The sequence below is a fragment of the Ptiloglossa arizonensis genome, chromosome 11, assembly GCF_051014685.1.
Source record: "Ptiloglossa arizonensis isolate GNS036 chromosome 11, iyPtiAriz1_principal, whole genome shotgun sequence".
NCBI classification, from domain to species: Eukaryota; Metazoa; Arthropoda; class Insecta; order Hymenoptera; family Colletidae; genus Ptiloglossa; species Ptiloglossa arizonensis.
Window position 1 is genome coordinate 4,837,164 of NC_135058.1, and position 24,856 is coordinate 4,862,019.

The 24,856-nt window shown below is 43.2% G+C and overlaps 1 protein-coding gene across 6 annotated transcripts in view; it reads right to left on the reverse strand.

The window, feature by feature from the left end:
* The window catches only part of Gro (TLE family member transcriptional corepressor groucho), a 187,181-nt gene that overhangs the window by 147,872 nt on the left and 14,453 nt on the right, over positions 1-24,856 (reverse strand). For all 6 annotated transcript variants that reach the window (XR_012993628.1, XM_076323147.1, XM_076323144.1 and 3 more), the window contains exon 3: positions 2,473-2,579. Coding sequence is in view for 5 of the 6 variants with exons in the window: in XM_076323147.1 (XP_076179262.1) it covers positions 2,473-2,579 (107 nt within the window). In the remaining variant the exon portion in view is untranslated. The remainder of the gene's footprint in view (positions 1-2,472; positions 2,580-24,856) is intronic.

Sequence of the window (24,856 nt, forward strand, 5' to 3'; positions counted from 1 at the left end):
TTCGATCACGCCGCTACACGTTCGAACAGATTTCCCGAAATCGTGGTCAAAATTCAATTTGTAAATATTCCGAGCGCTTTCGATTACCGTGAGGTGTAACGGATCGAGTACGCAACGTTGGTCGAAATTCGTGGTGCTTACAAATGGGGTCAGGGAGATTCTACGATGGTCGAAATAAAACAAAAATAAGGAGTAATAAAATTGCTTCGGAGGTTGCGTTTTTGAGAAAAGTGCTGTTAAGGATCGATCTGGTACGTTTGCATCTAATTGTATATATGTGCAGTTTGGGATAAAATTCTTGGTACAAACGAGGTTGGGAAGATTCTATGGGTCGAAATAAAACGAAAATGTGGAATAACAAAATTGCTTTGGAAATTTCGTTTTTCAGAAAAGTGCTGTTAAGGATCGATCTGGTACGTGTGCATCTAATTGTATATATGTGCAGTTTGGGATAAAATTCTTGGTACAAACGAGGTTGGGAAGATTCTATGGGTCGAAATAAAACGAAAATGTGGAATAACAAAATTGCTTTGGAAATTTCGTTTTTCAGAAAAGTGCTGTTAAGGATCGATCTGGTACGTGTGCATCTAATTGTATATATGTGCAGTTTGGGATAAAATTCTTGGTACAAACGAGGTTGGGAAGATTCTATGGGTCGAAATAAGACGAAAATAAGGAGTAACAAGATTGCTTTCGAGATTTCGTTTTCGAGCAAAGTGCAGTTAAAGAGCAATCTGTTACATGTGCACGTAATTGCACATGTATGCAGCGAGTATATGTACGTTATTTATACAAACTATTTACTTCTTTGGAAAAACTTCGAGAGAAGAGATTGTTAGGAAATTACAACGATAAAGTGTCCAATTCCAAAAGTATGCGAAAGTATAATTTTAAATAAAAAGGTTCATCTATCACGAGGACCAAAAGGTGCTCGTAACTTTCGAGCAGCAATGAAACATCGCAATAATCACTGTCGGAATTAATTTTATTTAACCTGTTAATTTAAATTGAAATTAATTTTAACCTCCACTGACGGTTTCTTTCGAGACAATGGAATGTATCTTCGGCCGATCGTTTCTTTGGACTCTTTGCAGAGCGTAACCACCGAGGAAAAAATGTTTCATAGTGCGCGAGGGTGGACCGATCCCGGAGAATAAGGAGCACGCGTGTAACAGATCCTCGTTTGTAACTGTTCTCCAAGTTTTCCAAGTGAAATTTCCGCGAAAACTTTTCGCGCCTTTGTTTCTGGCTTCCCGAATGAACGAGTACTTTACGAACAGAAGCGGCCAGACAAGACCGCGTATTATCTTTCGGATATAGTTTGACCCCCTCGCGGTAATAACTGTAACGTCTCCCAACTAAAACGGTTGCGAGGAGCTGCGGTGAAATTTTTCAAAGTTTCAACTTCAACCGTAAGGCAACTTTCTAATTTTCGTTGAAATACACTCCAGTTATCACTTCGGGGGTCGAACTTTCGAGGGTAGTTTACAAGCTTTGAATTTGAGTTACCTGCGACCAAAAACAAAGCGTATCTATCGTGTTGGTTGTTCAACGAGTGCACAACCTTTCGTCCAAATCGGAGACTCCTTGTCGGTGTAAACTGTGTATCGAAGGGGAGTAAATACAATCGTTTCGTCACTCGTATCGAGTGCATTGTAAACAGCACCGCCCTTATCACGGGGTAAACGGAGTTCTCGTTCCGCGCTTATTCTTAGTTACTTCTACATTTTAGAAAAACTAAACGAATGTAATCTCACCAACCGAGGCGTATATTTTTCTTTCAACTTTTAGAATTGTTCTCGCAACGATTTTCAGTTGGTAATTATATTTTCTAGAATGTATTTTCTCGAAAGATATAGACTCTTGGACTACGTTGTACATAATGACCACGGTTCGAGAACTTTTTCATTGTATCAGAATTCCATCAGAACAGCAATCTCTGAAGGGCACCGATTGTAAACGCGTACAAACACCGAATATATACTAGTACAGTTCCATCGTCGATTTATGATCGGAGTTTGTTTCAAGAATTTCGCGTAAACGCACATTTTCGGGCGTAACATCGAGAACATTTCGCAGCACCGTGAGAGTCCGCGCGTAGGATCTCGCGACGCGTTATTACGAGCGAGAGAATCAACCGAGCGAACGATTCGAAGTTTTCTCTACGGTTAAGAGACTGGGAAGCCAACAGGGTGCAGCGTCAATGGGAAAACGCAGCGACGAGCTCGCGTAACACGGGGAGAGAACGAAAGGAAGCGAGAGAAGACAGCCCGAGAAACATTGGCGTCAATAATCGTGGATCTTCGAGAAACGCGAACGAGACGGAAAGGGACGAATAGACGAACTAGATAGATAGATAGATAGATAGATAGATGATAGATAGATAGATAGATAGATAGATAGATAGATAGTTAGATAGATAGAGAGAGAGAGAGAGATCGCGGAGAAGTCAAAGAAAAGAGAAAGACTCACGAGTGGTTCTGTTGCTGGATGAAATTGAATTCTTCTTTGATCCTCTCGCAAGTGTCAGCCACCGTGAATTTCAGCCCTCCCGCAGCTCCGCCGCTTCCTCCGCCACCCTGGAACAAAAAAAAAAAGAAAAAGAGAGATCAGAGAGGGGGGAATTCGATTAGCATACACGACAAAGCAGCCGCGACAAAGAACGAAAAATAGATCAGCTAGAACGAAGAAGCGATATGGGTTGTACCTCGCGATCGCTAAGGAGCCTGACTTCGGAACGAAACGTCGCCGGGCATTTTTCCAGGGATTAGCTCTGCTTTCTCTGGGGTGACACGCGATATTTGCATACAGGGTGTCTTATTTTCATCGATCCACCGACCGAGGGACCCGAAGAGATTCACGAATTGGGAAATATCTTACCCCCGAACGTATTTAAACGATCGTTCTCACCGACACGGTACTCGATTGGGGACGATTTTCTGAATCGCAGAATAGATCCGGTCTATCGATTTGCGTATATCGTAAACGGTTAAATAAAAGAGAAACAAAGAGTCTTTCACCGATTACACAACTTACGTTTCTTTTATCGGGTTGTTCGGAAAGTCATTTCGTTTTTTTTTTTTCTTTTTTGGTGAAAATGAAGCACGATTTTTTTTAGAATGTATAAAGATTTTATTGAACGATACATTCTCCATTTTGGAAAACGAAATCAATTTCCGAACAACCCGATAATTATTTCTATCGCTGAACTTCCGCTCAGCAGTGTCCGGGTCTGTTCGGACCCGTCGTTACAAACGAATAGTGGAATATTTCGAGCGAACATTTAGTAGAATGTTCGAAACAAACACACGGTAGAACGTATCAAAAAGAAACGTACACGGTACCTGTAAAATTTGCAGTTTTCGCAAAACGGGTGAGCCGCGTATTTTGCAAGCGAGTTGTAAAATAATAAATATCGAATACTCGTACCCGTTCGCAACGTTGTAAATTTGTTGCCAGTCGGATAAGAATTTTTTGGAAAACTGTAAGAAAAGAAACAAAGAGATTCGCGTCGCTTCTGACAAAGTGAATGGAAATATCTTGGCGTGGGTCCGAACTGACCCGGACACCGCGTCACAAGGATCGACAAACGCGACAAAAATCGCGGAAAGGCAGGTTTTTCCGTTTAAAAAACAATTATTCCCGTCCGTGGTCGAAAATCTCGCTCGAGAGAGCCCAAACAAACTTTTGCCCGGGAGGTTCTCGAACGTTTTGAATGATTTCGAACGAGCCACGAGGCGTAAACGTGGCGCTCGTGTCGCTTCTGACAACGTGAATGGAAATATCTTGGCGTGGGTCCGAACTGACCCAGACACCGCCACACGTCTCGAATGATTTCGGACGAGCCACGAGGCGTGAACGTGGCGCTCGTGTCGCTTCTGACAACGTGAATGGAAATATCTTGGCGTGGGTCCGAACTGACCCCAGACACCGCATCACAAGGATCGACAAACGCAACGAAAGTCGCGGAAAGGCAGGTTTTTCCGTTTAAAAAACAATTATTCCCGTCCGTGGTCGAAAATCTCGCTCGAGAGAGCCCAAACTAACTTTTGCCCGGTAGGTTCTCGAACGTTTTGAATGATTTCGGACGAGCCACGAGGCGTGAACGTGGCACTCGAGACTCACGGTGGGTGGAAATTTCTCAAACGTCGTCGTATCCCGTAAGAAATAAAATTCCTGTCCGCGAGGTATCCCCGTTCCGTTTACCACCGGCGCGATGCCGGTGGTAACAAGCGAGATTTTTATCGAACTGCACAATTCCAGAGGGCGATAACGCCCGGGTCCCCGTTGCGACAACGAAAGTACATTTACAAAATACACGGGGAAAAAGAACTCGTTAAAGGGTGCGGAAAGCCCGGGAAATCTCGTTACACCGTAGACCGCGTACAAACGTTCGCGTTTTGCGCTACGTTGGACCTTAAGTCGGTCGGAGCTCCGGTCGCGAATAAATCTTAACAAATTCGTATTTAAAGGAAAACCGCGAGTGTTGCGTTTCTCGTTCGTTTCTCGTTCGTTCTCGTTCGTTCGTTCGTTCGTTCGTTCGTTTCAGAAACGCCTGTAAATCGTAACGAGGTTAAAGTCGAAGATGACAAGCAACCACCATCAAATGGCCTTCGGGCCGCATAAGGCGCACGCGAACATACAAACGTAGCCGAGAAACGCGAGCAGAGGGCATCCAGGTATAAAAGACGAGCGTCTCCGTGGGGTGAGAGGGAGGAGAGACGAGGCCTGAAGAGCCAAGGATGAAGGGCCATGAAGGCGTCCTTAATGAGACCCATTCCACCAGGTAGCACGAGGTCTGAGTCTACGGGTTCTTCAGCCGGCGTACACCGACGCCGCTCCACCGGTTGAAATTACGGAGAAAAGGATCGGGCTTTCCGATGACAGTAATGATTACGTTACACACCGACCTCTCTGCGGCGATGTCAATCGAATTTCGTGAGTACGCTCCAAACGTGCACGCGGGAATATTAAGAGAAACCGATCCACGACCGTGTATACCTATGTTCCTCTTAAATGGACTTTATACCGGTGGTACGACGATCGTTTTCGAAGGAAAGAAAGAAAAAGAAGAAGGAAAAAAAGAACTCGTTCGAAGGAAAAAATCGAGCAAAAGGTAACCTTATCTTTGCACGTGGCTCGAATAACACCGATTATCGTTTCATTCCTCGTACAACGAACGTACAAATTGACTCCGAGTCGATCCCGTTCCGACCGGTGAAGATATTTGTTTCTTTACCGCGAGAAATTTCTTATCTTTCGCGTTCCGAGGAGTGTTTTATCTTCGTTCGTATCTTTGTTCGAGTATCGTTCGAAAGTTTGAATGTCTCGTAAGGGTGTCGTTCGCTACCCCATCAGCGAGCACCCGAGAAGGATCGCTTTTCAAAGTCAGCTTTTCAAAGGTTCGTCGATGAGACGTTTTAATGGTGTTTCGTTTTATTAAACCCGCTTCGCATAAATCTATTTATCCGTTACTCGTCGAACGAGGATAACCCGATAAGAAAGACGAAAAAAGAAGATCGGATGCTTTCGAGGATTCGAATCGATGGCGATCGAATTGTTCTCGACGTCTTCGATTCCCGAAGTGCTCGCGAAGTGATTAACAAACGGTCGATAACGATACGGTCAGGTGAAGCTGAACTTCGAACAAAGTGTATCGAATATCACGCGGAAACTGGGCAAGAGGAATCTAAAAGAAACTTTACGAAATTTGTCGGCCCTCTTTGGTCGAAACATCGAGATTTCGGAGAAAAAACGAATCAACTCCCTTTTCGCCAACTGTACAAATTCTTTTCCCTCTCTGTTCGAAATTGTTTTCCCGGGGAACCTTTTTCTTCGTCTCTCAGTCTCTAACCCAGATCAATTACTCCACTTGGTCTTCCATTTTCGATTCGTTGCATCCACAACGTTGCAACTTTCTCGAAGATACGATCACTTCGAGATTCAAGAACAATGGTTTTCCATTCGATCGTTTTCAATCCTCGTGCCCGTAACTCGTCTCGTCGATCGATCATTTTTCGTTTCGATCGTCGCCCATCGTTCGTCGCGTTTCTCGTTGAAATTTCGATACGCGTTTTCGTTTTCTACGATTCGCCGAGTACGATGAAACGATCCTCTTTCATAGTCGAATCATTAATCCGATACGATTACGCGGCATCATCGAGCGTTGCGCGTTGCGCGTTCGGAAACAAAACGAGAGGAATTTCGGGACCGAATGACAAAATCTCACTCGATAAAGAGAAATACTCTCGCCGGGGCGGCGTTAATTGGTCAATGACTGTCCGCTGGCTGGAAAATTCCAGTTTTTCGGGTGCTACGTAGTCTCGCGTAGAATGATTTGGCCACTTGTTGAATTCGAAACGGGGAGTGGCTGTCGGTGGTAAAATGGTCTGGGAACAGATCGGGGAAGAGGACGGTGGTGGGCCTCACTTGTTGCAATCATCAAACGGAACAGTCATCGAACAGGTTGTTGTTCCGATGGTTAACCCAGCAGCGTACACACATCCGTTACGCGATACGGCCAACGACAATTCGTTTTCATGAAAATTCTCGCGCGACCCGACCAACGATTCCACCGTCGACGATAATTCCGGTTATTGATCCAAAATTTGTTGCTCGTAATTCCCCGTTTCTCTCGAGCCACGGTTTTCGTAACACCGAGCGCTCTTTATTTTTCCCGACCCTCTAATTTTCAAGTTAGAACCGCGGGACCGAGACGTTCTTAAAATTAAACGCGTCAACATCGGAGCTACCGATGGATCGATTCTATTTAAAGACACGTTATTGCGATTTAATCGTAAAATTCCACTCGGTGTGAATAATCAGCAACACCAGATATTCAATTTTCATATCGACGATACGGAACCGAACGGTGAAACCTCTTCCAATTTAATCGAGCTTCTTATTTATTTTGGATATCGTTCGAACGCGAACGAAAATTCGTAAAAATAACCGCTCGAAAGACGAAACCGACCAGTTCCCGATTTAGAAAATAGAAAACCAACGGAGCAACCGTCACCAATTTTTCCGCGACGAAACGCGCTCCCATCTTCGGTGTTTCTTTAAATAGTGGCTCGTTTTCATCGCGGATACTCGTTTTTACAATCGCGAGCTCGAAGACACAATTTCACAAAAACGATCGCGAAGTTTCTCCACTGGATTCCAAGAAGACGAATATACATACATTGGAACGGTCTCGAAATTTTAGATACGATCGACCAATTAACGCGAACGATTACTGTCGGAAATTTTCCACGTTAAAATGTTCGATAAATATATTTCAAATGTAGGAAATATCACGTACCTTCGTCTACGAACACAGAAAAACAACTTTCGATACTCTCAAATTCTGAAAAGTTCCTTTAAAATTTACGTACATTTCTCTTTTGTTCTTATATCACGTATTCTCGTTACTTGTATTACTTGTAAGTTCCGATGGGTATTAATCGAAGAGTTGAAAAATAAATCTTGCACAAAATATTATAAAAGGATGCTCTTACGATCGACTAATATTTCTCATCGTCGCAAATTTTACACGCACACGATCCACGAACAAAAGAAATATCCGAGAAATCTGCTTTTTTTAATTATTACTCGCGTGTAAGCAGATGTACGATATCGAACCATCAATTTGTAATGTTTCTCGACCGGAGAAGTTTTTCGTAAAACTCGATCCCTCGTCTAACCAAGGGCCTCGACTAACTCGAAATTGTTTCGAGACGAAACGATGTATTAATTTCCTTAAACGCGTTTCTTCCTTGGGGCGGGCATTAATTAACGAAAATCGTTCGCGGAAAAATCCACCGTGCATCGACACGAACTCGATATCGATCGTATCGCAGCTGCGCATCAATTTTTTCCTCCGTTTTCTCTTTTTTAATTACATCCTCCACCTCCGCCCCCCTTCCCTTTTTTTTTTCTTTCTTTTTTTTTCGGACCGTTCTTCAATGCGACTATCGGATTTCGCTCTTTGAGCTTAACGAATCACACGGATTCAACGGTGCTGAAGCACGTGGAAGCCGGCGCGAGCGCGGGGACGCGTGCGCAAGACGAGGGCACGCATCAATGCTTCGTTCTGATCAAAGGAACGATTCGTAATCGTAAAAATCAATTTTTCAATAATTTCCTTTTGCCTCGTCCATAAACCGTCCAATCATCCGTGCCTTTCCCGCTGTGTCAAAACTGTTATTAACGAGCGAAGACAAAAGTCTTCCGTTCTCGAGGCGCCTCGACGAGAGAGCACGCTTCTCTGCCCGGTCCCTATGTTGTACCGCGGCCTTTGTATTCATTGTCTGCCCGATTCCCCTTTCACACCAGCGAAATCAATGAAGGAGCACGCGCGAATGTGTATTGTCCACGCGTGCTTGTATACGTATGCGTGCAGACGCGTGTACACCGTTGCACGGAGCGTGTGTGCGTGCGCGTCTGCACGCAGGATCGTATCGAAAAACCGGCTGGTTCACTTTGTTGCCAAGAGATAATGGCCATGCGAATCGTAAATAAGGTAATAGGTCTTCGGGGGGGCCGAGGATAGACCAAAGATCGGATGACGTAAGCGAGAAGCCCCTTAAGGGCTCGTCCACAACTTCCAAGAAAGCGGCCATAGATTTTAACGAGCCCGGACATTTCGAGAAATTGACCTTCCTGGTTTTAGACTACAAATCTTTCTTGGGCCGAGTCTACCGAGTAGTAGGTTGTTCGGTAAGTTCTGTCGTTCGATAAAACTTATTCAACAGTACCGTTCAATCTAATACTGTTCAATGTAATACTGTTCAATGTAGTACTGTTCAATGAACTTTATCGAACGAAAAAACTTCTTGAATAGTACTGTTCAATGTAGTACTGTTCAATGAACTTTATCGAACGACAAAACTTCTTGAACAGTATTATTCAATGTAGTACTATTCAATATAGTACTATTCAATATAGTACTGTTCAATGTAGTACTGTTCAATGTAGTACTGTTCAATGTAGTACTGTTCCATATAGTACTGTTCAATGTAGTATTGTTTCATGTAGTATTATTTCATGCAGTACTGTTCCATGTAGAACTGTTCCATGTAGTACTGTTCCATGTAATACTGTTCTCTATAGTACTGTTCCATGTAATAATGTTCTATATAGTACTGTTCCATGTAGTAAAATTCAATATAGTACTGTTCCATGTAGTACTGTTCAATGTAGTACTGTTCAATATAGTACTGTGCAATGTAGTATTGTTTCATGTAGTATTATTTCATGTAGTGCTGTTCCATGTAGTACTGTTCCATGTAGTACTGTTCTCTATAGTACTGTTCCATGTAATACTGTTCTATATAGTACTGTTCCATGTAGTAAAATTCAATATAGTACTGTTCCATGTAGTACTGTTCAATGTAGTACTGTGCAATGTAGTATTGTTTCATGTAGTATTGTTTCATGTAGTATTATTTCATGCAGTACTGTTCCATATAGTACTGTTCCATGTAGTACTGTTCCATGTAATACTGTTCTCTATAGTACTGTTCCATGTAATAATGTTCTATATAGTACTGTTCCATGTAGTAAAATTCAATATAGTACTGTTCCATGTAGTACTGTTCAATGTAGTACTGTTCAATATAGTACTGTGCAATGTAGTATTGTTTCATGTAGTATTATTTCATGTAGTGCTGTTCCATGTAGTACTGTTCCATGTAGTACTGTTCTCTATAGTACTGTTCCATGTAATACTGTTCTATATAGTACTGTTCCATGTAGTAAAATTCAATATAGTACTGTTCCATGTAGTACTGTTCAATATAGTACTGTGCAATATAGTACTGTTCAATGTAGTAACGTTCAATGAGTGTTATCGAACGACAAAACTTACCAAGCAACCTTATTGAACAGTGCTGTTCAACGTAGTACTGTTCGATAAGTTTTCTCGAAGAACAAAACTTATCGAACAACCTAGTAATTACTCGCGAATCGTTTTGTCGTATGAGACGGTATTTCGAAGATCGAGTGCTACTGAGACGAGATTTGGAGTAGGATTTACTTTTTGACCGAAAGAATCTTCGGACTTCGAAAGAACAATTCCAAGTCCGAGTAATAAAGTATCGGGTTACAAGAAATCGAAAGCGAAGAATAGGATCGTATTGAGAATGATCGTATCGAGTGAATCGTGTAATTGCAATCACGAAAAGTTACTCGCGAATCGTTTCGTCGTACGAGAAAATATTACACGTTATCGAAAGAGAGATTTGGAACGCGATAATTAGTTTCTTATTATCTTGCTCTTTTATCGAGATACAAATATTGCTTTGAACTTTTTATCCGGGATCTCCGGAAATTTGAAACCGAAGGGAAAAAGTAACGAGGTATACGTAGTCGAAAGTCGAGAATCGCTTATTCGTCGAGTAATTTCAAATGCAAACGATGCTACAAATATTTTCCATTAGGCTCCATGCGAATGAGTAATTTGTATTGCATTCTCATTACGTACGTGTATCGCTACAATGTGTAATATAGTAGGTAACGTATGTGCCACTCGTTAACCGATTATGTATTTGAGGTGGTCAGTTAAGTGACTCACCCTGTTTACAATCAATCATACGAGTCTACGTACGCTCGACCAATAAAGTATGAAAAACCAAAGTATACATATGCATGTTTGTAAATCTGCTTGTGTTTACAAAGAACGGCTAAGAAAATATGAATATGTATAACGATAGGGACAATCGTACGCTTTGATATGCCCGTGATACTTTTAATGCGCATCTTTCGGAGAATTAAAAACCGGTTGAACGAGAACGATCGATCGTTTGAAAATATTTCCAAACTCGAACGAGAAACAATTTAATTTACGAAAAATTATTTTAAAAAGACGATTAATCGTTTTAAAATATCTCCAAATTCGAACGAGAAACAATTGAATTTTGTAAAAGATCGAGGACACTCGTACTCCTTGTAATATTGCATTTCACGAGGTACACGATTTATATAGAGTGTACGATCTGTACAGGAAGAGTAATTGATAAAGTACGAATTACGAATACAACCTTAATCGATCGATAAAACTCATAAAAAATCCCGATTTGCATGGATAAAGTGTGTTTTCGAATCCAATCGAAGGACCATCGGAGACACGCGATCCATAGATCGTAGTATCGATGATGACCAGTTGCGAACGAGTGATGTCATGAAACGTTTATGGAATCACGATACTGAAACGATACCAGTTTCGATCCAATTAGAATTTTCAGTCGATCAATAATGTAAATGGTGCTTATTAACTCGACCGGTGTTGGTCAATTAGATTTCCAACCGATACAACGCCGGACTCGATACTTTTTATAGCCACCGTTTAGTTTCTCCAGCAAAAACCACTTTTTTGCCGTAACTCCTCAATTACGCGAGATACGAAGTGACATTTCAGATAAATATTATTACATTTGCAGAGCGCTCTTCGAACAGACGAACAATTACGCGACGTTCCTTCGGAAGAATCGTTCGAGAGAAAAATACCGAGGCAATACTGTGAAATATTATTATTATTATTACTTTATTTACGGTCCGGCAAGTCCATTCGAATCGTACGAGAACGATACGTACGATCCGGAATAAGAAACATACCATGGTGTATACAAGATTCGATGACAGACACTCAAGAATTCGTGAAATCGCGTGAAATATTTCAATTTATATTCGTTTTTAATCGAGAGTACAGTTTATCCTAATTTTGTGTACGCAGAACACCGGAACGATAAAGTAACGTTTTTTCTTTTTCTTTTTTCTTTTTTTTTGTTGTTGTAGCACGTGCACCCCAAATCCAAGTATTGTACGTATCTGATTTGGCCACTCTAACCAGGAGTCGAGTACCGGTAACCTAACTGTAACGTAAGAGACACCAAGGAGCGTTAACGCTTGGAAAAGAAAGGTTACCGGTATCGTTAATAGTTTCGCGGGAAACAACCCAGCAACACCTTGAGCGAGACCCGTGCGCGCGATAACCGATAATTTCCACCCGACTTACAAACAACCATCGAATGATTTTCGACACGGCCAACCGAATACCTTCGAACGCGTAATCTTATTCGCGTGAATTTGTTCTTTGCTCCTCTTGTATCGTATCGCGGAAAGGAGTCTAATTGGATGAGCCACCGCTGTTGGGAATTATTCAAATCATGTTTCGAGGCTGTTGAAAGTCAGACGCACGAGGCCGATGTAGCTGCACTTGAATAAACATCGATGCATCGATATGCAGCGAACACCGACGAATAAGCACACAAGTTTTCTATGCGTGTACAGACACACGGGCAACGCATCCTGCACAAATAACGGAGTCTAGGCCATCGGGAAGTCTGGCGCGCGCGTCTTTGAATTACACATCCCGGCTCGTTAATAAAACCATAAATAATGGAAACGAGGATCGAAGTGTCCGGTCGTCGCGGTACGCGATAAAGCTTCGGATAAGGAATGATAATTTCCCGCGCGACGTTCGCTCGCTTTTGAACGCGTCACACGGAAGGAAAAACATTATCGACGACGCGTTGTCTCGTTCGTAAAAAAAAAAAAACTGATCGATGTACCGAGAAGACGAAATTAATTGCCATTAATCGATCCGGAATCGATACGCGCCTGGCTCCCGTTCCTTGGATAATCGTAAACAATGTTGTAATTACTTCTTCGAAGAAGCGTACGACGACGATCGTGAACCAACGTTGAAAATACACGCGACGAGTTTCGTAAATAAAACTTTCGTATCCGATCCAGTTGCGCGCGAAGGGAAATTATTAATCGAGTCGTTGGAGACCAGTTCGGAAAATTGTACGTTCGATGACAATGATATTTACAACGTCGATACTACTTTGAATAATTACCGATTTACATAGTAACACTTCGAAGAGAAAGACGACGCTAATCGCGAGGAGAAAATTGAAATAATTTTTATCGTTCGCGGGACGCGGACCACGACTAATTTATACGGGAATTCGAGTCGACGATTATCGATGTAAGATAATTAAACCGCGGTGTAAGCGTAATCCTGGTTTTCGTGAATTATCAATCGGAAATTCTCTCTCGTTCTTTCGCGCGTATTAATTTACGCGATACGATACGAGAGCAGTCTTCTTTGGAAAGAAATATTCGTAGAATGATTACGTTCGTGTAATACGTTTCCACGTAGATGGAATAAAGTACAACGAGGATTCGTTATAATAGGAGAGAACACAATTTGGAATGTCTGCTGGTGAAATGCTTTAACGGAATATGTATGCTCAATCAATGTCGAGACATAAAATGTGCTAACAAATACCGGCACGCTTTGTAAGGGGAACCTAGACTGAATTTAGAGGGTGAACGAGTAGGAGGGAGAGACTGCTCGTTGAAGAAGACCAAGGTGAAAGGCAGAGAGGGAGAGCACGTGGTGAAATTCCTGCTGTTCAGAGGTGCGCAGTCGGAATATGCAAACCTGCGTTGCGATAGCGTGTAACTGATAGAAGGGACGGTATACTTGATACTATTTTCGTAGCGCGTGCAAACATACCGAGTCGTACAATTACAACGAGTGAGAGAGAGAGAGAGAGAGGGGGGAACGTATTCGATTCAACTCCCGTACAATTGTGTCCCGTGTTCGAACGAAAATAATATTACCGCGAAAAAGTTAACCAACGTCTCGAATAATTTCGCGCGTCAGTAATTTTCAACTACGGTTCACCGAATGGGCCGAGATAACCGTGATCTTTGCCCATTATTTCAATTTACCGAACGAGACGGTAGAGATCGATTAAACGGTAAGTCGTAATTGTAACGAATCGACGTTTGGGTCCTTGAAGAACTTTCGCGCGACGAACGATTGAATATAAACACAAGTATTATGCAAAAGAATTCTGCGCGAGTCGTAACGTCGAGATTGATATTCGGACACGTGTCTCCAGTTTTATATTCGGATCGATTTCAATAACCGAACGATGCACGACACGGCCAACGATACGCGAGTACTCGTTTCGAACAATAACCGAATTCTTGAAAATTATTGTAATTCCTGGACACTCTCGACTCGCGTACACGGCATTTCAAGCGATAAGGCGTGTCTATCCGCACGTACAACGAAGCGAGGCTTTGAAACGAATCGTCGTCGCGGATTCACGAGCGCCGATCACCACCGATAACTTTTCGAGATATTCGACAAAAATATGACACGGTATACGAAACGGTAAAAATGGTACTTTTCAATCGCGCGACGATTTCCCGGGTTTGTTTCGCGGAACGTTGACCGCGTGTCTATTCTACAAATTTTCACTGTGCAAAATTTCAAGTAAATCGATCACTCGAAGGCTTTGCACTCGTATATATACGTTAAACGTATATTAATTTTACAAAGAGAAAGAAACTTCTTCCCGAGTCTCGAGGTTTCTGCGCAAGATTGGAAACCTCTGAATAAGGACAACTTTTGTAACCCACGTCGATCGCTCGGTTATAAAACGTAACTATTCCTCCAACGTTACGCGAGTAACGTACTCTCGTCGATAAATTTTTCGTTCCATCGAAAAGAAGAAGAAAAAAAAAAAAACGGAGAAAAAAAAAAAGAAAGAGAAGAAAAATCGTTAGAAAAGATTGTTAAATTCGTTAGCAAAGAGCAAGAGAGCCGAGAGCACGAATCCGTCGGGAGGGGGATAAGGTAGAAGGAACGAAACCAGCTCGAGGAGACTTTCTATTTACGAGATTATTTTTCCCCGCGCGAGCCCTTCGCCGAGAGTATCTTTGATTAAAGTAATCGTCGAGGAAACGAAAGATCCGGGTTCGAGGGCCGTACCGAACGATCCGATCCGGCCGATTCTTGGCCTTCCTACGTTATGGAGCAATTACAGACGCCTTAATAGTCAGCGCAAAACAACCGGCCAATCGAACGTTGTACCGAGGTTTTGCTACCATTTCTTGCCAGAAGAGTGGCGATGCACGCTGGGTGGCAGAGAGGCCAGAGACGAGGGCAACCTCGCTTCCCCGTTCACGCGCGTAACCTCACGTCCATGTCGCAATGGCGGATTGACGGTGAGCCGTGTTGCCGCTCTCGGGTCGCACATGCACGCTCGGAACACGGATTCCGTGAGCGTGTATACGTCCGCGTAGGTGTGCGCGCGTCCTGTACGAGAAGCGAGCATTACGGAGCTCGTCTTGTATATCGGTATGATTATTATAGGTTAGACGTTTCATGGCAGTGCGCACAATGCACCGTAGTGGAGGACCGACGGAATATAACCTCTTGCTTCCCGCAGACCCAGCGCGACGTGATCCAGCGACAGAGGCGCGCGGTGTGTTGTTCTTAGGCGGCGTTGTGTGCGATCGAGCCACGAGGCACGTGTACACGCCTACACACGTTACCCGTGCACGAGTAGCATCGTTGCCCCGAACACAATGCTATACAGTCACCCCTGGGTGTTGGCAGTTCCCCTTAACCTATGCGCGACTAAAGCAAGATTTATCGTCCGTGGAAATACACCCGTCAATACAGACCCGGCCGTGTACGAGTGTATTAAATCTTTGTTGGACCGGAATTGGCAGGATTAATGTTTTCTCGGCGAGAGGACGCGGTTTTGTGCAATCTCCGAACAGAAACGGCTGGCATCGATCTTGGATCGCGCTGTAGGCAACGAGTACGTACAACGATGTACAGACTTCGAGCTGTAGAACCGTCGAAGATACATTGCGAGTCAACGCAAACATTCGGACCGAGCCACACCGCTCTGTGTCTGCCGTACGATCGCTGTATCCGATCCGTGGCTTTCTCTTCTATAGTCGGTTCAGAATCTAACGGTCGCTCGAGGTCACCGGTCACCTCATCCCCTCCCTTGGAACGTGGCTGCGCGCGAACGCCCACGTTTACGCGCTTTACCGCGCAACGGAGGAGAGCCGGTCAAAGTGAGAGACGCGTTCGATTCGAAATCAGAAGAGTGGCCTTGAATCGTCGAGCGATTCCCGACGGATGCTACGATTTCACCGAAGAAACGTTCAACGAACGCTACGTTCGGTGTTTTAAACGCCGGTTCAATCGACGAATCGATCGGGTACGGTTTCTCAAACGACGTAGAAACGTACGTTGAAACAACTACATACGTTCTTTCTACCGATCGCTAGGCAAGGGTGATAATTGCAACGATTTCATAGCGGAGAACTAACTTTGGTTAATACGAGTACTTTACAGATTGGGTATAAATTGTACCGACAAGGTGGGATCGAGAATGTTTCCATCTGCTTTGGAATCTTAATTTTGTGCAACGTCCTCCGCGTAGTAACCCCTACTTTAATTACTTCGCAACCGCGTTAAATATAGGTTAGAAACCGACACAATGGGACGAATGTGTATTTCTCACATCGGAAGGAAACCGGGCACGAATCTGTTTTTACGATCAGTTATTATTTCGGAGCGTGTGAACAGATTCGTAACGCGTCGAGTGTGTCTCGGAGTAAGTGGAAAATTCAAGGAAACCCCGTTCCTCGCTCGGACCGCGAACCGTGAAAATGTTAAACGAGAGGGAAGACCGCGGACTGTGAAAAGTTTCGAACGATCAGCCGCGGTGGAAATTCGGGGGAAATTTTGGTAACCGAGTAACGAGAACGTTTGAAAATTCGTATCGGGAAAATCGTCGCGATTGGGAACCACCTTGGCCGTTGAACGTTCCGTGTCGCAACAGGACCGACCCCTTTTTCAACCGTAACGTTTCCACCGGCGAGATCGAGGTATTCCTCGAGTAGCCATCTGCTGGATCCGTGAAGAAGCTCGTTGTATCACGAGTGGTTTCGATCGGCCACGTGGACGATATCGAAGTAAATGCCTTCGTCACGCAAGGGATGAAACGTTTATCGTCTACAAGAAAGCTGGCATTTTTTCTATTTCAACCTCACCCCTCGCGTCCCGGCCCGGGCTTTGAGAGTCTTTTTACACGAACCCACAACAAACGTGTACTTGTATCGATCTTTCCTTCTGCCTTGTACACCCACCGCTTCCAAGCGGTAATCGTTCTCCTCCGTACGAGACAAGAAACACGCATCAGCTGTTCATTTCACAACCCCCGACGCGAGCAAAAACACAATAAAATGTTTATACGACGAATCCAGCGCGATTTTAAAGCGCGTAAACCCTTCGACTACGGCCATCGTGTTCGATACGCTACCGTTTCTTTTTTTTTTTTTTTTTTTTTTTGTTTTTTTTTTCTGTACGGTTGATTACAGATTTCAACCGTTTCGAACGACAGCGCATTAAAAAGTTGCCAGGTCTCGCGTTTCTTTCACAAACGTACAACGTGTCCGTGTCGATTTTTGTCTTTTTAATAATATCGTTCGAGAATTCGTTACCGACAATACTCGTGTTCCTAATGAGAATCAAAGTCGATTCCTGATCAGCGACAAACTTTCAACTTTCTTCTCTTTTCGCCAACGAAGAAATGAAACGAAATCTTATTCCCTCCCCCGTGTTCTCTGCGTCGAGAAGGTATCTCGACCGAACACGATCGTGTCTCGAAACGTGTTTCTCCGCGCAAGCAAAAAATTGCTCCAAAAATTTCCCTAATTACGATCCTTCGTTTGGACACGGAGGGCGAGAAACAAACGAAACGAGAGTTCGGTTAAACCCCCGGCGCGCCTTCTTAAGGGTTAATGTACCGATCCGAAACATCGTTTACAGCTTTCCAGGCATTCGCGTTTCGCCTTCAATTTCAGTTCTCCGCGTCAAGTTTTCCAACGTTGAACAACAGGGGCGTCAAACCGAAAGGAATAAATTCGACGATTCGAGACTAAAATGGAACACGAACGCGCGCACACGATCGTCGTCGTCGTCGTCGTCGTCGTCTCTCGACCCGCTGTTTTCCGAGGCAGCGACCCGACACCTCGAAGAAGCGGTCTTTTGATCGATACGCGTCATTCGCTGCACGAGAATCATGCGAATGACAGTGACAGCCGCTCCACGCCCGTGCCGTATGAATATGTGCGCGCATATGCGTTCCGTATATTTCTGACCGTGCCCTTCGGCGCTTTAACGAGGATAGCCGAGGGTCGAACCTCGTTCGACATGTAAATGTAAATGTTGGACAAGAACCCGTCCACGGTTCTCAAACCACGTCGAACGGTGGCTGGACCTGGCCGGGTTTGTTACACGTTGCTAGATGAGAACCACTGTCGGCGGACACTCGGTGACTCCCCGGTGTGGCAAGAGTGTTGCGACGTTCTCGACACAGTTGGCAGTGGCGATCAATCTTTCGCGAGCAAGTTACATTCTTCGAACCACGCGCGTACCTCGACGCGGAAAAATCGCCCCCGGACTCCACGATCGGCCAAACTCGAGCACGAACAACTTCGAACGTTGGACACCGAAAACGTCACGCGTTTCCGAGAACTTACGCCTGGATCTGAACGGGTACTTTAAAATCACCCGAAAGGTTCACGCGTCGAGAGACTCTTCCGCGGAGATAACGTCGCGGCACCAATTTACATCCTCCCGAAAAATGTTCGATAACGATCGCACCCTTGTAGATAGCAACGAGATGACACGAGGTTGGAGAATTCTTGTAATCGTAGAAATCTTGCGCGCAACGTGAAACTAGAAGGGAGATCGCGTTACGTTTGGAAGGATTCGAATTTGCCGAGAAGTGTGTCCAGGATTATGGTAAACGCACCGAGAGTAACGAGAAAGTGAGGCTCACGGTTAGTATATATTTACAAGCTGGAGAATGTTGCACTCGGGTAAAGTGTAACGTTACATCGAGAAGGGTATCTGTAATTTGGGTTTTCGAATCGTCGAGAAGTGTTTCACGACGATCGTTAGCTACGAAAGTGAGCAAGGGAACGAAAGGTGGTATAATTGTTCGATTCGTGCGTATCGTTACAAGGTTGTTTCGTTGACAAAGATATCGGTCGAATTTGCGCTATTCGAATCGTCGAGAAGTGTTCCACGGTACGCTTCGATAGTGAGGAAAATGAGAACCCCTTGTAGGGATTTCAGTGGGTGGCGTTGGCCCCCTCATCAAATGCTTGTCATACCGTTCTTACCCTCAAACTCCGGTGCCTAACGGATCCCAACAGTCGGGTAAAGCCCGAGCCGCACCCCCGTGTACACAACGAGAAAGAGGATGGTGTGTATATGAGAAGAGGTGGGCAACCACCCCAATGGACCCGTCGACGACGGCTTGAAGCCCATAGGCCTGTGATATGCCTCGGGGCCAAGAATTATATCGCTAAAACCCACCAATTACGGGGGCTACGAGCCGAAAACGGCTCTCTTTCCTTCCAACGTCTATGCGTGTATACACGCATCGGTTTTCAATTTGCCTCGAATCTACGGTGTGTTTCGCGTAAATTCGTTTAAAAGAAGAAAAACAACGATCGTACGTATTCGAATCACTTTATCGCACGGTTAGTGAAAAAGTAAACAGATTTCTTCGGCAAAGTTTACAATCGGTCTCTGGTTCCACTTGACCTTTCGGCAATTGTGTAACGATTACTCTGACGCGAAATACACGTTTTCTTTCAGTTTGGTCGATAAATACGTCGTTGCGATGATAATAATATTTAATCTGTATACGTAGGTGCTGTGTATACCGATCTCGATTCACTTGTACTTCCTGTTCTCTTTTATGATTCGGTAAAGACGTATTTAGACAAAGTGTGCAATGAAAGAACAGTTTGAAATTGTGGCGCTAACGGATCGTTTCGAAAATACGTTTCTCGAGAACGTAACCGGTACTATCTTTTTTAATCGTGTGTACCGTAAAAGATTGAATTCCTCGAAATAATCGTATCGATGAAAAATTCATACGGATTTATAGATCTCTATAAAAGAAGGAAGAAAGTCGGATGAAATTGAGATTTCGAAAGCGAGTATTTACGGCGGGAAATGTAATTTTGTATACGCGCGCGGCCGATTTGCGCTTGAATACTTATCATTGTTGAGAGTCGATTATCGTTCAATGTATCGTATCGCGTTTTCACCTGTAAGTATTCGTTTTGAGGAAAGATTTTATTATAATTGTAACTTGTTTCTTCCTTTTACGAGGAATCATAGTAAATGTACACGTGAGTATTAGTTTTGAGGGAAAATTTTATTATAATTGTACTTGTTTCCTCCTCTCACGGGGATTCATAGTAAGTATTCGTTTTGAGGAAAGATTTTATTATAATTGTAACTTGCTTCTTCCTTTTACGAGAATTCATAGTAAATGTACACGTGAGTATTAGTTTTGAGGGAAAATGTTATCATAATTATACTTGTTTCCTCCTCTCACGAGGATTCGTAGTAAGTATTCGTTTTGAGGAAAGATTTTATTATAATTGTAACTTGCTTCTTCCTTTTACGAGAATTCATAGTAAATATACACGTGAGTATTAGTTTTGAGGAAAAATGTTATCATAATTATACTTGTTTCCTCCTCTCACGGAGATTCGTAGTAAGTATTCACGCAAGTATTCATTTTGAGGAAAAATTCTATCATAATTGTAACTTTTTTCCTCCTTTTACGGAGATTCATAAATCCGTAGCAAAATTTCCTCGACCTAATCTCAAACTTTCGACCTTCGATGAAACTTCTGATCACCCTGAATGGTAGTGTGTTAGCGTACAGCTGTAATTTGCTGTAAAATTGGCGATTATGTGAAATAATCGTAAATCGAAACGTTGCAGGAAGTATTGTAAAATCGAGCCGTGTATACTTACGCGTAAAGTCAAAGTTCGTTGCACGATCGGGCTGTGCGCCGAACAATGAAATAATAGGGAATGTGCAGAAACCCCCTCTACGTATCGTAGTCCATCATTCGTCGATGAAAAAGACCATTCGTCTGATTACGATTTCACGAAACGTCGTACAACCTATCCACGAGCGACGGGTTAATCAGCGAAACCGTGCGGTTTCTTGCTCCCTCTGCGATTAATTAATCCTCGCGATTAATCACTCGAAGCGCTTTTCATCGGACAGAAGATCGTTTTTATCCGTATTCTCGTGCACAAAATACACGTATATACGTATATACGTGGAACGTGTCGTTAGCTGCGCAAAGAGGGAACGTTCGGGAAATTCGCGCGCATCGCAACGATAACGGAGTTGTGCAAATATTTAAAAGACAATGGTAGGAAAATGGCCAATTTCGGTAGTCGTCGGAAAGAGAAACATTTTTTACAAAACCTGCCTTTATGCAACCTATGGAACCGGGAAACAATAGTCGTTTAATCAACATGTGATGGGAAAAACTATGATAAAGGCGCATAAACGTTGGAATGTCATAGCGAGTACAAATGGCCTAATTGATATGTTCCAACCTCGTTTTCTTCGGACGACGATCGATCAGCGATACGGTCGCTCTAGAAATACGTGGATCGATTCGTGGAAGGTCGATGACGAGTAAAAGGAGAGAAAAAAAAAAAACTTCGATCGACTTTGTTGAATGGAAATTATTTTTTTCGGTATACTTTCAAGAGAATTACCAAGAAATCGAAAAAGTGCTCCCGACGGAAATGATTATTTTCAATGGTACGTTGTTCGAAAGATTTTTTAAAAATTTTGTAATTACCCGTGGTTAAACATAAACGATGGAAGTTGCGTTTAGGCATACTTTCATCGAAGAAACTTCACCGTTCGATCGATCGTACTTTTCCGAAGGTACGACGAATGTTGAAATTGATGGTCTCGTCGGTGGATGAATTTCGATACCCCGTGTGTATTCGTTTAACCGTGAAAAAATTATCTCGCGTAATCGTGGACTAACGTAACACTCGTTCCCGTTGTATTATCGATCAAATTATTATCATCGCAAACAACGGGAACGTGAAAATCATTCTGTAATTTTCACCGGATCGGCCATCAATTGCTGTGAACATTACAAACGATTTTATTTTCGTTACGTTTTCATCGTTGTTTGAACACCGAAGCATGAAAAAACAATAAAAATTCTTGACTAACGAAAATAATATTTTTCAGCGTCAAGCGAACGAACGAAAATACACGCGTATGTCTGATTCTATTTGAAATCCTGCTATTTACGTGTTAAATAAAGTTGCGAAGCATGTAAATATACGAGTACACGGATGTACACAGTAATACGAAATTACTGGACGCACCGAAACGGAAATGCTGAAAAATTTGTTTGATAATACATTTCGCGAAAAAAAAGAAAGAAAGGAAAAAAATACAAGCGCGCGACGCGTTGAATACGAATTGGAAATCGTATCGCGATCGATTCGATCGTAACCTGTGCTCCGAAGTAACGAATCACGAGCTCCTGTGCCGCGAGCTCGTAAGAATTTCGGGGATACTCGAGTCGACACGCTCAAGTTACGAGTGCCCGTAAAAACTTTGGAACGTTTCCATTATTCCAGAAAGGGGAAATGAAACGCACCGATGAAGATCGACGCGAAATCTTCAAATATTTTCATTGCGTCGAAAACGAGCCCGCGAAGTAAGCGCCGAGCGTTAACGCGCAGCACAAAGTCATTTGCCCGGGTAAATGTTTAAAATGTTCGTTTCGTAGAACTCGTGTTACCGAACGTGTACACTGGTATTTTCGTTGTTTCGTATTTCCCGTGAACCTTGTTCATAGAAGATGATTTCTGTCGAACGGATCGAACCACGAGTGTTCGATAAATACTTTGCGCGTGGTATCGCTCGATAAATTTCTATTTACACGAGTCAAGAAAGGGAGAACGTAACGATCCGATCGAAGAACAGCATAGTTTCGAGATTTATTCGAGAGGTTTAAAAATAAGAATTTTATCGCCGAAGGTGCAAATGTATTCACGATAACTGAAAACAAATCTCGGTAAACGATACAAGACATTACCAAGATGTTAAACATTCCAAGATGCTAAATCGTGCCTGTTACTCCTCGAGTAACGCGAGGCTGATACTTTTTCGAAGCGGCTATGTATTTGCCCGAGAAAACCGGACACGAGTACCGTAAAGTTTACTTGATCTTAAAACTGTTGAAACTCCGTTAAAACTCGTTCGATTTTGACGAACGAAACACCCTTTTTTTTAAAGCTCGAACTTTCCACCTTTTCGCGCATTGAACGACTACTATTGCAATTTTCGTCACGGTAGTCGTGTGCGGCTTTTCGAGGCAAATGTTGAAATTTTTTAGAAATTTTAACAAGTCGTACCGTTACGATCACTATTGCAACAGCGTGTATTATTATGGTTAAATTGTTGTTAAATTATCATGAGCCGAAAAAGAATCTTATTAACGATAAAAAGGGAAAATAACGTTCTTAACGAATTGAACACGACAGAGGAACTATCACCAATTTGGCTCAGTATCAAATTTGCATAAAAACAATTCAACGCATTCAACGCGAGAAAAGTAAATTAAGAAACTATACGGCTACAGGAGTCCGTGAATGAAAATTAAACTAAAGAAAAATGCGGTATCGAGGATTTGGAAAATCACCTTGGGACGTGATTCGCAAAACAGTGGACAATGAGAAATCCACTCACGGATTTATTATTACGGGAAAAAGTATTGAAAATAACAGAGACAGTCTTCGTTGAATGTCAGTAAGGGCTGGTTAATAAAATTTAAAGATCGTCACGATACAAGATTGGCTTATCAAACCCGCCGAAAACTCGAGCGAATTTTATGGTTTATCACCACCATGTGGCCTGTTGCTCGCTCGCAGTCTGTCGTACTCGACACACCAACCACAGAAACAGTGTAGGAAACAGTGAGGCTACTTACAACGAAACTCGAATGACGATCTATAACGAGACAATAGTGTAGATCGAATCGAAACGAAACGAAATGGTTGCTCGAGGTCGTCGAGCGGCTACTCCCCTCTCCAAGATTCATCGTTTCGCGCAAACCTGTGGATTTACCGTAAATCCCTCCCTTTAAAACGAACGAAACGTTAAACGAGAACGGTTACACGTGAAAATACCAAATTTTCGCCGCGATGAATTTTGCGATGACGAGGGACCGTTTGATTTTACGCCGACTGTAGTAACGGAGATACAAAACGGATTATTTAGAAAGGAGAAAACATTGATCTAAACCAGGACAGTGACCATTAAGCATTCCGAACGGTGGTTTGTGCTCCGAGGAAGGATTGCCGGCTGTGTTCGAGACACGAATTAAAGGAACAATCGACCGACTGAACTACGGTGGAAAAAGTGTCTCGGAGTGGAAAATGAAATCGATTAACCGTATCGATGAAAGGTATACGCAATTATTACGAGAGCCGTGGAGATAAATCATCGTCTCTCGTTAGGACGGTGCCGTGTACACGATGATTACGTACGATTTGAAAGTAGCAGTAAACGTATTCGAGACACGATTCGTACGGTAAAACCGCGTCTATCTTCCGCGCTGTATCTCGAAAGTATAAATTCGTCATTGTCGTCCATTGTTACCAATCGGCCGCCTAGTATAACTTTTTCTATTTCGGGATCAAGTGACCCTCCGGCGAGCATTTCAATTTTCACTCCTCGTTTCAATTCGGATGGGACGACTCGACGAACAATTAGTCGTCGTGCAATTTGATCAGCGATTGTCATCGGCGTATCTCCCTTCCACGTTCCCCCGCCCACGCGCTGAAAAAACCCGCGGCAGAGAATCATTTTTATGTCGCAATTTCGTTTTTCGTCCGACGACCACCGGTTTTCGTACCGGCTCGTGAAAGTAAACGGTGCTCGATCGAAGATAGATCGTTTCGATTCTTAGATACCGGTAAATACCGCGGGGTTAGGTTAATAACACCGTATAGCTGCACCTCGCCTTTCTGCCGTAAATGGATATTTATCCTTGCTCCTATACATTATTCTCTTTTGCTCGATTCCCAAGTTTCGTAATAACTCCGACGCGATGAAAAACGTATTCGTGTTACTTTTACCATTATTGCTATGAAAATTCGAAACAGTTGAAA